This window comes from Drosophila biarmipes, chromosome 3R (assembly GCF_025231255.1).
Source record: "Drosophila biarmipes strain raj3 chromosome 3R, RU_DBia_V1.1, whole genome shotgun sequence".
Classification (NCBI taxonomy): domain Eukaryota; kingdom Metazoa; phylum Arthropoda; class Insecta; order Diptera; family Drosophilidae; genus Drosophila; species Drosophila biarmipes.
This window is the reverse complement of record NC_066616.1, coordinates 25,491,481-25,504,994: the sequence shown is the minus strand read 5'-3', so window position 1 is coordinate 25,504,994 and position 13,514 is coordinate 25,491,481. Positions and strand designations below refer to the sequence as shown.

Sequence of the window (13,514 nt, the reverse complement as noted above, 5' to 3'; positions counted from 1 at the left end):
GAAAAAGAGCAGGGTTGTTGTTCATTTCGGTCGCGTTGCGTTGCGATATGTATCGCACGCGGCGATGGTTGCCATTACCAGGGACGGCGAATGCGTAACGTAGCGAACTGTGCTTGTATAGTTTTAATTTGTTGATGTCTTTAGGGCCTCCTTAAAAGCAAAAGGTTGGCTAAAAAATAACTCACCTTATTAAATTTTCTCGCCTGCAATTATATATGAAATGCAAACTTAAATAACAGGAGGTATTACAACGTGTTCAACGTAACGTAATCTAGGGTTACGTATTACAACAATTACGTCACGTGGATTTCTAGTCCACGTAAGTTTTGAATTTAAATTTATAATTTTATCAACCATTTTAATGCATTACATTCAACCATTTTAATGCATTACATTTAAAATAAAATGCAATACTATATATAGATATATATATTTTGAAATTTAAAGGAAATATAGATTTAAAAACATTCTACCCATAATTGAGGAAAATTTCTTTATAACTTGTAAAAACATTAAATAAATAATAATATAGAAAATTATTTCTGACCTTATTTATACATTTTACTTATTTTATACATTTTCCATTTTCCAGAAAATAAAACAAGCGAACCCTAATATTCACCCTAAGTATCCATTTTCTTAGTTTCCAAAAAACATAATAAATAAACGACATTTTTTTAGAGAAAATCTGGAAATATTTATATTTCAATTGCACGTTCACAAAAAGTAATAGTTTCACAACACAAGGGTCAGTACAGGCTACAAAATGCAGGGGGTTAACAGAACCGGCTTTCGCCGGAAGGGGCACAGCGGGTTAAATGTAGTTGTTTTCCGTTTCCGAACCGCGAAAATACCAAAAGATTTCAACTTAAGTCCTAGGGATTTGTTTTGCTCAGGCAGATACTAAAATGGAATTCTTGATGCGGCCACAGCCAGGCATTCGTGGCTGCCTACTCCACCGTCACCGACTTGGCCAGATTCCTGGGGCAGTCCACGTCGCAGCCGCGCAGCACGGCGATGTGGTAGGACAGCAGCTGGAGCGGAATGACCGTGAGCACGCCCTGCAGGCAGTCCACTGTCCGGGGGATCTGCAGCGATCGCGTGGAAAAGGACATCGTCTCGTTGTCGCCCTCCTCGCAAATGAGGATGGGTCTGCCCTTGCGTGAGGTGACCTGCTGCAGGGCATTCATGCACTTGGTGTACACCGGATCCCGCAGGACGATCATCAGCACCGGCATCTCGTCGTCCACGAGGGCCAGCGGTCCGTGTTTCAACTCTCCGGCCAGGATTCCCTCGCTGTGCATGTACGTCAGCTCCTTGACTTTCTGCAAGGCATAATGCATATTAGATTGAAGGCTTATCTAAGTTTTTATTAAGCTAAAATGGATGTATACTAGAGAGTTTTGATTGAAGAAATGAATTAGTTAAGTGGCTGCCATGATAATCTCACACTTCACTTCAGCATTATTCCGAGAAAACTCAGTTATTATGCTGCAATCAACAAGTTAATCAAATTGTTGACACTGGGTATTTTCCCCAGCTTTATCATCAACATGTTATCAACAAGTGACTAATATTTGTTAACATGGAATCGGAAAGGGGAAGGGAAAAATGGATCCATGCTAGCTTCTCAAATCTGAATCCTTACCAGGGCTCCCTCCAAGCAGGTGGCGAAGTTGAAGCCCCTGCCCATGATCAGCAGCGACTTGTGCTGGTACAGCTCTTTGGCCAGCTCCTGCACCTGCGAGTTCAGCTCCAGCACGGTTCTGATGTGCTTGTCCAGCTGCGACAGGCCATCGATGATCTCCAGCCGCCGCTGCTGCAGCGACAGGCGATCCTCCGACATGACCAGAGCGAACATGACCAGCGAAATGAACTGGGAGGTGTAGGCCTTGGTGGAGGCCACACCGATCTCCGGACCAGCGTTGATGTGGACGCCACAGTGCGACTCCCGGCAGATGCTGCTGCCCACCGTGTTGGTGACGCCCACGATGAGGGCTCCTCGCTGCTTGCAGTACCTCAGGGCCATCAGCGTATCCGCAGTCTCACCCGACTGGGAGATAAAGAAGCACACATCGTCCCTGAAGATGGGCGTATTCCTGTCCAGAAAGTCGGAGGCCAGCTCCACCATCACGGGGAGTTCGGTGAGCTCCTCCAGCAGCTGCCTGGTGGCCACTGCACTGTGATAGGATGTGCCGCAGGCTATCAGCATGAGGCGGCGACAGCGCTTGATCTCTGGGATGTACTCCTTGATGCCACCCAGGACCACGGTCTGCGTATCGAACCGCATCCTGCCGCGCATGGTGTTGACCACCGATTCCGGCTGCTCGAAGATCTCCTTCAGCATGAAGTAGTCGTAGTTGCCCTTCATGATCTGCTGGATCTCCATCTTCAGGGTGATGATCTCCCTGGCATGCGGGTCGTCGGAGGACTTGTTCAGCCGATGAATACTGAGCGTGCCATCGTTTTTCACGGCCGCCACGTCGTCGTCCTCCAGGTAGATCACCCGATTTGTGTGCTCTATCACGGCCGAGGCGTCGGAGGCGAAGAAGTACTCCACTTCTTTGCGCTCCAGAGGCTGGAACTCGGCCTTGCAGTCGCCGGAGGGCAGCACCTGGAAGGCCTGCTGCTGCGGCTGGCCATGTGGCCGGTGGGCCTTGGCATACAGGATGGGTATGTGGTCCGTGGCCAGCTTGGTCTTGGCTTTGATGCCCACCAGGAGTGGCGAGCCTCTGCGGGAGGCCACACACTCCCCCGGAAAGTGCTTGGACTTGAAGGCAATGGCGAAGGCGCCCTCCAGCTGTTGGATGGCCTGCTCCACGAGCTCGCCAAAGGTGTAGCCCGGATGCTGCTGCCACAGGTGGTGGACGAGCTTGGCTATCACCTCGGTGTCCGTGTCGGATTCAAAGACATAGCCCCGCTTCTCCAGCAGCGTCTTGACATCCTTGTAGTTGGTGATGATGCCGTTGTGGACCACAACGAAGCTGTTCTGCTCGTCCGAGCGCTGCGGATGTGAGTTGACCTCGGAGGGCACACCGTGGGTGGCCCAGCGCGTGTGGGCGATGCCGATGTGGGTGTCTATGGGCCGGGAGTAGTCCTGGCCCGGGCACACCTCCGCCACCGCATCCTCCAGGACCTTCACCTTGCCCGTCCGCTTGACCAGCAGAATGGAGGACTCCCCCTCCCCGGCGTCCAGGGCATCGATGGCTATGCCCGTGGAGTCGTAGCCGCGGTACTCCAGCCTCTTCAGCCCCTGCAGCAGGAAGTCCAGGACTTCCTGTCGCGATTTCGGCGTCAAGTAGTTCAAGTAAGCGAATATGCCACACATTGCGATCGAATTCTGTTGCTTCGCTGGGTGATTTCGTGATTTTCCACGTCGCCGCGTTAACTTTCCGGTCAGCTGAGGGCTGATACTTCGCTTCTGCGACGGCTGCAATGCGATTGTCGTGTTTTTATCGCGACACTGGCTGGGAATTTTTTGTTTTTCTCTGATAAAACAAATTATTTGCTTTTCGCTTGGCCCAAAAGAACACGTCTTCGTCTCGCTCTCCCGCTCGCACTCACACTCGCGCCGCCCGCGCTCTCACTCTCACTCACACGCACACGCAGTTACATGCACACGCACACCCACACGAGCCTCCATGTAAACATTGGCTTTGGTGTGACCGCACTCGGGCGAGGGATGGAAAAACACACTTTTATTTGCTTTTAATAGAACTGGTTTGCTAACCACTTTGAATATTATTATTAATTATAAATATTAGCGTTTAGCAGTAATCAGCATTCCACAATGCATTATTTACTGAAATATCAAATAAAAACTTTTCGAAACCTTTTTTTATTTGGGTCAAAGTAAAAGCGAGGAATAAACACCCTTTTGGCGTGAAATTCTTGAGAAGAAATTTAGAATCATGTTTGACAACATTTAGGCTGTCACCAACAATTCACCGATGACGGAATTTTAGATGACATTAACAATTCATTGGTGACAGCGTATGGTGCCATTATTATTTTAACAGACTGACAGCTGCCAGGGGCTGTGATCAGGAGGCAAAGTGTTATCAATAAAGCTAGACGGTCAATAAAATGCATCGATGAATGAGGACAGAAAATAGTTTGTCATGAATGGACTGTCATCAATAATTCATTGATAACAAAACTAGGCTGTCTTAATAACTAACATCAACAAAGCTAAGTTCATCATCGAGATAATCATCAGAAGTAAATGAAAAATCTATAAAAACATTGATCAATCTCATAAGAAACAAAATTCGTCAATATATCGTTAATGGCAACTTCTAATTCTAAAAAAAAAACAGAATTCCCTCAGACAAATATATTCAAATTTAATAACATCGCAAAATCCAAAGAGCAATCAGGTAGCACCAGACACAAGTTGTCAGTATTTTTTGTAAGTTTTGGTATTTTTGTGCGTCCCACGCACTACCCCACTGCCCACCCTCGGCATTTCGAAGCGAGTTGGCAACGCCAACATTGTGCAACGCGAAAACGGGCAGCGAATAAAAGCGTATTTAAATTGCATTTAGTGGGAAAAAGCGGCGCAAACAATGACGGTGAACAAGCGCGACGCGAGTGCCACGCGTTCGCGGTGTTTTTTCGACATTTCGCTGGGCGGCCTGGGCGTGGGCCGCATTGTTTTCGAGCTCTACACCGATGTGGCGCCGAAGACGGCCGAGAACTTCCGGGCCCTGTGCACGGGCGAAAAGGGCTTGGGCCTGGTCACCGGCAAGAAGCTCCACTACAAGGGGGTCATCTTCCACCGCGTGGTCAAGGACTTCATGGTCCAGGCGGGCGACTTCTCCGCGGGCAACGGCACCGGCGGCGAGTCCATCTACGGCGGCACTTTCGAGGGTGAGTTCCGGGTCCCCAAGCTGCGTGCACATACATGCAATACACACATATTTGCCGACATTTGTGGTGGGAAAAAATCAATACAGTGGGTGCCCGATAAGGCGAACTGGCAGGAATTCCTATTCTTTCTTTATAAAGGAAAATATTAAGAATTTTGTTGTAAGGGAAACGACATTACCTATTTGAAAAATAAATAATAAATAAAATAAAAAAGGTTATAAAAATGCAATTACAAAACGTAAAATATATATTATAAAAAACTGATATCTTTACTTTAATGTATACAAAATTATATAAAATATTTTAAGCCATTTTGAAGACCTGTTCTGAACTGTTTTTGAAATTTATCTTTGATCTTATTTGGAAATGTGATTCAGAAAGTTTAATTTAATATTTTATTATTCGTACTAATTATTCAAAAAAAAACTATTCGTTTACGTATATTATACAATTATGTATAAGCTCCACTGCTTGAAAGGGCACTTATCAAAGTCAGTATCCAGAACCGTGCCGCAGTTCACCCCCCTCGATGAATTTTTAAAACTTTCCATCCAATTAAACTCATTCTATCAATCATCCACTTAAGGTTAACAGGGCTAGAAAGGTAGCATTTGGACACAAAAGCTTGGATTGCTTTTCGTGTGCCATTATTTATTTAAAAACACATGTGCTGCAGAATAAACACGGCGAATAGAAAAGATAAAAATAAGTTCACAAATCTTATAGTGACAAAATTTATATTTACATTTTGGCATATATTTCCATCAAAAATATGTGAGTGAGAGAAAATATATGACATGATGTTAAAAATACTTCAGAGATAAGAAGAAATAGGTCAAAAATGCAAATATTAAAAGTTTTGAAGCATTTCTCAATCTGTAATCCTAGTTCTGTAATCCTAGTTCACAGTTTTGTGATGTAGTTATTACCTATATCGACTGGATTTAATAAACATCTCTTTCATTTCAGACGAGTGCTTTGAGAAGAAGCACGATCGCCCCTTCCTGCTGTCGATGGCCAACCGGGGCAAGAACACCAATGGCTCGCAGTTCTTTATGTAAGTGCTCTCTGCATCGAGGGCCGCACCCGGCTTGGTCCGGTCTAACCCCTTCGTAAATTTAGTTTCAGTTCTGTTTCAGGCACCGGCAAATCCCAAAAACTCTCTTCGTCTTCTATTTTATCTTTATATTTAAACGTCTGTTGTTGTTCATTAATTTATTGCCATTTAGCCGTAGCCCGTGGGCAGTAAAGTGCGCTTGCGTCCCACTGACCAGCGGACAGATCCCTCTGTCCACCTCCGGCTGATGCACCGCCACCCAGCAGCCCGATTGCATTCGGCCCGTGGGTCCAAAAACCATGTGAAAGAAGGATCTGGTCTTTCTGCTCCCTGGTCTTTGGTCCTTGGTCCTCGGTCTCTGTGTGTGTGTCTCCCTCTCTCGGCTCTCATCCTGGATCCTGGATGCCGGGATCTGGATCTCTAGCTGCATCCGCCAGATGCCAGATGACGATGATCCATGGCCGGTCGGTTGGTCATGGCCGGCTGCAGCGGCTCTTGTGGTTGGTGGCCTGCCCAAATCCAGTGTGCCACCTCCGCTACACCTTGAAACTTTTTAACTTTGTTGCACATCACATTGTCTCCACCAACCACCACTCAACAACAACAACAACAGCCACAACTGAACTGCCAACAACATCGATTTCAACTGCAACTGCCTACTGCAGTCCAACAACCAGTTAGCCAAAGTGTAAAGAATATTTTTCTCTTCTTCTGTTTCTCATTGTAGTACAACACAGCCTGCGCCACATTTGGACAAGTAAGTTTGCTCGAACTAAAACCACAGATCAGAATTTTAATGTCTTGCTTCCCCGTTGCAGTATCCATGTTGTATTCGGCCAAGTTATATCCGGTCAGGAGTTGGTGCGACAATTGGAGGATCTGCCCATCGATCGGAACTCGCGCCCGCTGCAGGATGCGGCCATAGCCAACTGTGGGGAACTAGTTAGACAGACAAAGGGTACGAGAGGAGGCCACTTTGATATTCTCGTTGTAATTGTCGTGTATTTTATCCCCTAGCCAAAAAGGAAAAAAAGCGAAAGCGGCGCTCTACGGCCACGGATGACTCAAACAGCGAGGAGAGTGAGGCTGAGGTTAGGGCCGAGCGGAAAGATAAGAAGAAAAAGCGCAACCGGAAGGAGTCAAAGGCCAGCGATAGCGAAGAGTAAGGCTTAATAGATAACCCTACGAATATTATGTACTATAATTGTTTGACGTTTTTCATAGCAATGATAAAAGACGCGGCAATGGAAAGCATGATCAGAATCCCCAAGATGATGACGAGGACCGCGAGGAAGGCGAGCTGCATCCACTGGTCACAATAACCAAGATTGATCCTAACGAGATACCAGAGGTTCGGCATAAATTTTAAGCAACAGTAATTTTGGTTATATTTGTAATTAATATTTTTCTATACCCACCTAGGTATCAAACAAATTCCTAATGCGCGGTGAAAGATCAAGGTCCCGAGATCGTGAAGAGCGTGGAGGTCGGGGACAGGATCGTGAACGCGACCGCGATCGAGGCAGAGATCAGGATAGAGATCGCAATCGCAATACGTTTGGTTGGTCAAAGAAACAGGCACAGCCCACATCGCGTAGCGGACGCATTGTCAAAGGTCGCGGCGTGTTTGTAAGTTTATAGCTCCCCAAAAGCCGTGTCATAAAATTAACAAAATTATACAATTTTCCCAGCGCTTTCGGACACCGTCGCGCAGCCGTTCGCGCAGCACTACTCCACCCCACTGGAAGCATGCCCAGAAGCGCACCATTAAGTTGTCTGACTTGGAGCGCATTGAGGAGGAGAGCAAGATGCGCGAGGAGGAAGTAAAGCGTCGCGAGAACGAGCGAAAACGCCGCCACGAGGAGGCCACCAAGAATCCCAAACAGTCATTCTTTGAGCTAACCCATGCTAGCGATTACGGTGGCAAAGTGACGCCTGAGAAATCCTCTCCGGAACACAAAAACAAGGCGAAGGAAACCTCTGAACGCGGCAAGCCCAAGGAGAAGGAGAAAGCCAGCGAGAAGGCAGTTACTCCTCTCAAGCGCCGCAAGTCGATGGACATGAATGCTTTGGACTACGAGCAGCAGACAGAAACCGAATCCGAAGACGAAGAGCTGCAGGTCAAACCACCCGCTAAGCAGGAGAGCAAAGTGGAGCCGTCAACTAGCAGGGATCGGAACACAAAACGCGACGATCGCAAACCCGATGAGAAAGCTAAGCTCAAGCGCAGTCGCTCTCGAAGCCCGCGTCGCCATTCTCCTTCTTCTCGTCGTCAGCAGCGCTCGCCCGCCAGGCGTCCTGGACAAAACTCCAACCAGAATCAGAATCAAAATCAGTTTAACCGTGGCAATCGACGGAATCCCTTTGCAGATAGAGATCGACGCCGCCGTTCGCGTTCACAGGATAACGAGTACCGAAATCGTTTTCCCTTGTCACCAATCAGAGGCAGGGGCTCTCCCAGTGGAGATCGCCGCCGTCAACAGCGCTCTCGCAGTCAGGGGCGCAGGCAGGATTCGCCCAATCAAAAGCGCCAAGTGTCGCCGGGCAGAAAACGTCAGGATTCGCAGAGCAGGCGGCGTCAGGACACGCCGGAAAGGCGGCAGGACTCGCCAGCACGAAAGCGACGGGATTCGGTGGAAAGAAAGCGAGAGGACTCGAAAGACAGGAAGCGAGAAGCTTCTTCAAACAAAAAACGTGAGGACTCACGTGAAAAAAGCCGCGACGATTCGCCTGGTAGGAAAGGCAAGGCTTCCGAAGGTAAAAAGCCACAAGAATCTACCAGAAAAGAGCGTGAGGATTCTCCAGATAGAAAACGCAAGGACTCTGAAAAAAAGCGACAGGATTCTCCTGTGAAAAGACAAAATTCGCCAAGCGGCAAGCGTCAGGACTCACAAGACAAAAACCGCCATGATTCTCCGGCCAAAAAACTAGATTCAGCAGGAAAAAATCGAAAGGATTCCGCCGACCGAGGGCAACAGGGTTCCCTAACCAAAAGACAAGACTCACCAGGCCGTCGGCGTAAGGACTCGCCTGAAAGAAAACGCAAGGAAACACCAGACAGAAAGCGCAAGGAGTCGCTTGCTAGACGACGCCAGGACTCTTCAGGCAGAAGGCGTCAGGAGTCGGATGGCAGAAGACGCCGTGACTCCTCCGGAAACAGACGCAGCCGCAGCCGGGGACGCCGGCACAGCTCATCGCGCAGTCGCAGTCCTTCGACCAGTCGCTCCCGTCGCCGTCGCTCACGCAGTCCGCTGCCCAAGCTCACCTCAGCTCTGCCCATGGACGAGGATCGCGAGAAGGCGGCCCGTGAGAAGATGCAGAAACGTGCGGAGGCCGCCATGCTCATGAAGGAGCACATGCGCAACGAGATCGCCAAAGAGGAGGAGCGGCGATTGGAGAAACAGCGCCAGGACGACATAGAGAAGGAGCGCACCACCCGCGAGCTTAACGAACTGGAGCGCCTTAAGGCCGAGACCCTCAAGAAGCTGCAGGATGAGGAGCGAGTGGGTTCCGTGGGAGCGGGAACGGATGCAGCAGCCGGAAGCGAGGCCAAAACCGAAGGCACTGCCTCCCGGAACAAACGCGAATCCAGTACGGAGGATCGACATCGCGACAAGAAGCGCAAGCATAAGAAATCAAAGAAGTCCTCGGCTCGCTCCGATTCCGATTAATCAAACTAATCCAATCCTAGACAGTAGTTGAGTCCCAAACAGCGGCTGACCGGATTTTTGTTCCACCAACCTAGACTTTTACACAAAATTGCCATTGTATAAATTGCGACCCCACTTTTTTGTAACAAAGTCCGTTTAATAAAGGTAAACGTCACTGTGTTTATGAAGTATCTTTTTATTAAGCGATAAATGATTATGAAAATTATTAAGATTATTTTTAATTTAATTTTCATATGTATTTCCGATTTTATAAGGGTTTAAGCCGGTCGTTAAACTGGTTTTATAACATTTATTTTTCTATTTATTTTTGCAAAACCTGTGTGTATTGCTTAAAAATAATTATTATTTGCACTTCCTGACTTAAACCTGTTTTTAATTTCCGAAAGGATTTATCGTAATAACAATTTTCTTAGTTGTTTGAACTCTCTAATTGCCAAGTGAACTAACAAACACACCCTGTGACCTAGGTTTGCATAGTATTCTTGTATTTTATATGCATTTTTTTAGGACCGAAGACGACCCTTTGGTTTGGAGAGACAAACAATGGTGAAGGAAGAAAAATAATAAAACTGCAAGTGCAACTTTTGGTCTGTTGTGGCTGTCGTTGCAGGTTGTACTAGGTACAAAGTCTGCACTCGCAAAAATTTATTGTTTAATTTTATTTATTTCCATTTCAAGGATGAGCTTAAAATATTTCACTTATGTTTTGCGGGATTTAGGACAACAAAAAAATGTACTTTTTAGGTATGTATATTTCGGAATAAATTCAGGGGATTTTTTTGGAATCAAATTATAATGCATACCAAATACTTTATAATAATAACATTATATTTGATCTTTATTTTTTTAATAAAAGTGATTATAAATTTAAATTGTATAATTTTTCTGGGAAATCTAAATATATATATAAATATTCAAACTTTTCTTTAGAAAGGGAAATATCACTAATTTTTTTAAGTGTGCACTTTTTCCCTTAGTAGGTTGCAAGTTGCTGTTGTTCTAGTCGGTTGCTGGTTGCAAGTGCCACTGACAAACACAGCTGTCGAGTGCGGCGCTTAAATGGCAAGTAAACTGCAGCCGAGCGTTTGCTTTGCTAATTTTCCAGGCTTTCCGCCAACGAAGAAGGAGGCTCTTCTCCAGTGCCACACCTTCCTGGCCGCCCGCCCGCCCCGGCCGCCCACTCCTCGACAATTGTGTGGGCGTGGCTGTGCACTTGCTGCTTATTATTTGCACTCGGCAAGGCCAACAGCATAATAAATTGGGCGACAGGAGGCGGTTGGTTTTGGTGTCGGGGTGAATCGGAAAATCTTTTATTCATGAATGCCGGCCCCCGCCACCCGCCGCCCACTGCGTCCATAAAAATTGCACAATTTGAAGCGCTTTTCCCGCTTTTCCCACGAGCCGCTTAGTCTGAGACGTATGTCCAAAAAAAAAAAAAAAAGGAAAGCGAGGCGAGCAAGAAAAGAATTTACGCGCCTCGAGCGGCTCTCTCAAGGATTTCGGCAATGGTTCTCCTGGAGTCCTGCCCCACCCACTTCTGGCTGCAGGCGATAGTTGCATAAATCATAAAAGCCGCACTTGTTGTTGTCCTTGCACCCGCTCCCCCTCTACCCCCCGCCTCCTTGGCTCGACTTTACGACACTTAAGCAACGCAAGTGGGCGGTAAGAGTGTCTCCAAATGTCTGAATTTGATTGCACGGCCACAACAGCGACTCGAGGAGTGCCACTCCCACTGCCCGTCGCCATTCTCCATGTAAAGGATTCAACTCCCCGCGAAGAACTTCCCGCATTTATTTATGAAGGTCTAAGGGTCTCTTGGAATCCTTCTCCGCCCACCGATTTCGGTCCTCAAATTCAGTTACGGCAATATTTTGGGCGTAAGAGCGGCGATGATGGCGCGAAAGGTTCTTGTTAAAATGATATAGGGAGCAACAGGTTTTTTAGGTAAGGGAAAACAATAAACTTTAGGGAATTGATTAAAAGTACAAATAATAAAGTGTGAAAAAGATATACATTGCGTGGTAAAAATGCCCAAAATAGTTTCTAAACTTTAAAATATGGTGAAATAAAATAAATTGTAATAGATTATTTACTATTATTTAATTTGACTTTTAATCATGATTTAATAATCTATCTAAAGATACAGAAAAAGGTATTTTTATAGTTCCCCTTATGACAGTTTTCATCCAAAAGTTTTACACTTATTGAACATTCGTACCCCTTTTATGTTTCTATAACAATTTAAGGTAATTAAAATTTACTAAACATATATTTTAAAGCAAAAATAATCGCTTGAAGCATGAATACTAATTCCAACGCATTACTAAAGTTTCTGAAGCATCTATAAATTGTATGAAACACATTTTAAAACTAAGAACAACCTTTAAAAAGCGCTTAATGGGATTGCAGGGCCTGATTGGCCACCTGCCACCATCGACAACTGGCCCCGAACATACCACTCGCCGGCCTTTCGGCCGGGTCAGGAGGGCCACGCACTTAATTTATGACTCGCCGTGCAATAATTCAAAGTCATAGGCCTCCAGAGACCATTCAGGGAGCACTCGACCACTCATTCGCTCAAGGGGCTTTTCAGCGTGGAGGAGGCCCTACTCTAGCCCCCACTTCGGGCCACACCTCGGCCTGTGCGAGGCCAAGGAATTTTTAATTAAAATATTAAAGCATTGGCTGTAAGGTGTTTTTAATCTTGAGAATTGTTTTAATTGTTATTTAGGATTTGCTGTTGAAGGTTGTTGTTACCTCGCCCCGCTTGCGGTGCAATTTATGGGCGCCTAATTAGAACAGACACAGTGGCGGTGTCAGAGGTTCTGGCTCTGGTTCTGGCTTCCCTGCCTTCAGCCCGCTCTTCCCGGCCAGAATTTTGTTTTTTTCTGCTCTCTGCCTTATACAAAGCCGCTTCATAATTACCATATTTTCAAATTACCATTGGCCAGGGCCAGGGCAGCCATTTTCCCGTGGGCCCGCGGCCATAAAAGCTAATTGTATGCGTGCGTGGCTGGAAGGAAACCGAGGAGGAGGGCAAGGTAAATCCTTGGCATGTTGTTCCACCACGGTGATTTATATTTAATTGTTGTCATTATGGTCATCAAAAACCGTGTGAAGTTGCCGGGGTCCTGGAGGAGTAGGGGGGCGAGGCAGCAGTGTCCCGGGAGGATGATGGAGTGCCCAGAGCTGCTGTCGGGAATTCTTCGAGTGTTTCCTGGGTCAACACGCTGACAGATGTCTAATTGCTGGCCAGGATGTGCTCTTAGCGCCGCTCTTAGTACTCTCCTAAGAGCAGCATCCTTTTGCGGAAACGATGGCAGCGGAACGGAAACGGGAGCACCGGCGCATGTCTCTCCATTGCCACTCCGTTCCGCCGAGAGTCCTTTTGGCCATCCATCGCTTTTGGGCCCGCCGTTTGGGGGGCATTGGTTTTGGGCCACAGCGTAAATTGAATCGAGTCTGAGCACACACAACACAGCATAGTCGATATTGATATTCATTAAGTTAAATTCAATTAAATTCGGCTTTGATTGGGTCTTGGCCGAATTATTCTCACACGCCGCCCGGCCGTGTGCCGTCGCTCTGGAGTGACACAAACATAATTGAATAGTTGTGGATTTGATTATGCAATTGCGCCTCAAGTGGGCAAACTGACTGAAAGTCAATTTGCCGCTGGCCATGGCCAGTTCATCAGCATTCGGCCACGGGCAGAGCAATAAATATTTTTAATTATTCATAAAATAAAGCGAACACTTATTTGCCTGATTAATACAATTTTCCATGTCTCTTTCGTTCTGACACAAATTAAATTAAACTCTTTATTTTTTGTCGTTTTCAGCCGGTTCGTTTTGTTTATCGGCCCGGTTCGTCGGCTATGATGGTGCAAAAACATCAGCACGAACAGCACGAGC

At 46.6% G+C, this 13,514-nt stretch overlaps 2 protein-coding genes across 2 annotated transcripts; one reads left to right on the top strand and one right to left on the bottom strand.

Annotated features, from left to right (window-relative positions):
- Window positions 1-672: 672 nt before the first annotated feature.
- On the bottom strand, window positions 673-3,591 carry LOC108024768 (glutamine--fructose-6-phosphate aminotransferase [isomerizing] 2). The gene is made up of 2 exons (XM_017094881.3): window positions 1,649-3,591; window positions 673-1,325 (listed from the first exon to the last, which is right to left on the bottom strand). The coding sequence occupies exons 1-2, from the start codon at window positions 3,326-3,328 to the stop codon at window positions 951-953; spliced, it is 2,055 nt and encodes a 684-aa protein (XP_016950370.1). The 5' UTR covers window positions 3,329-3,591; the 3' UTR covers window positions 673-950.
- Window positions 3,592-4,468: 877 nt separating this feature from the next.
- Window positions 4,469-9,763, top strand: LOC108024708 (peptidyl-prolyl cis-trans isomerase G). Its single transcript, XM_017094799.3, has 8 exons — window positions 4,469-4,872; window positions 5,842-5,929; window positions 6,657-6,686; window positions 6,748-6,887; window positions 6,947-7,091; window positions 7,154-7,280; window positions 7,352-7,558; window positions 7,621-9,763. Exons 1-8 carry the CDS (start codon window positions 4,569-4,571, stop codon window positions 9,598-9,600), a joined length of 3,021 nt encoding a protein of 1,006 aa, XP_016950288.1. The 5' UTR covers window positions 4,469-4,568; the 3' UTR covers window positions 9,601-9,763.
- The last annotated feature ends 3,751 nt before the right edge of the window (window positions 9,764-13,514 follow it).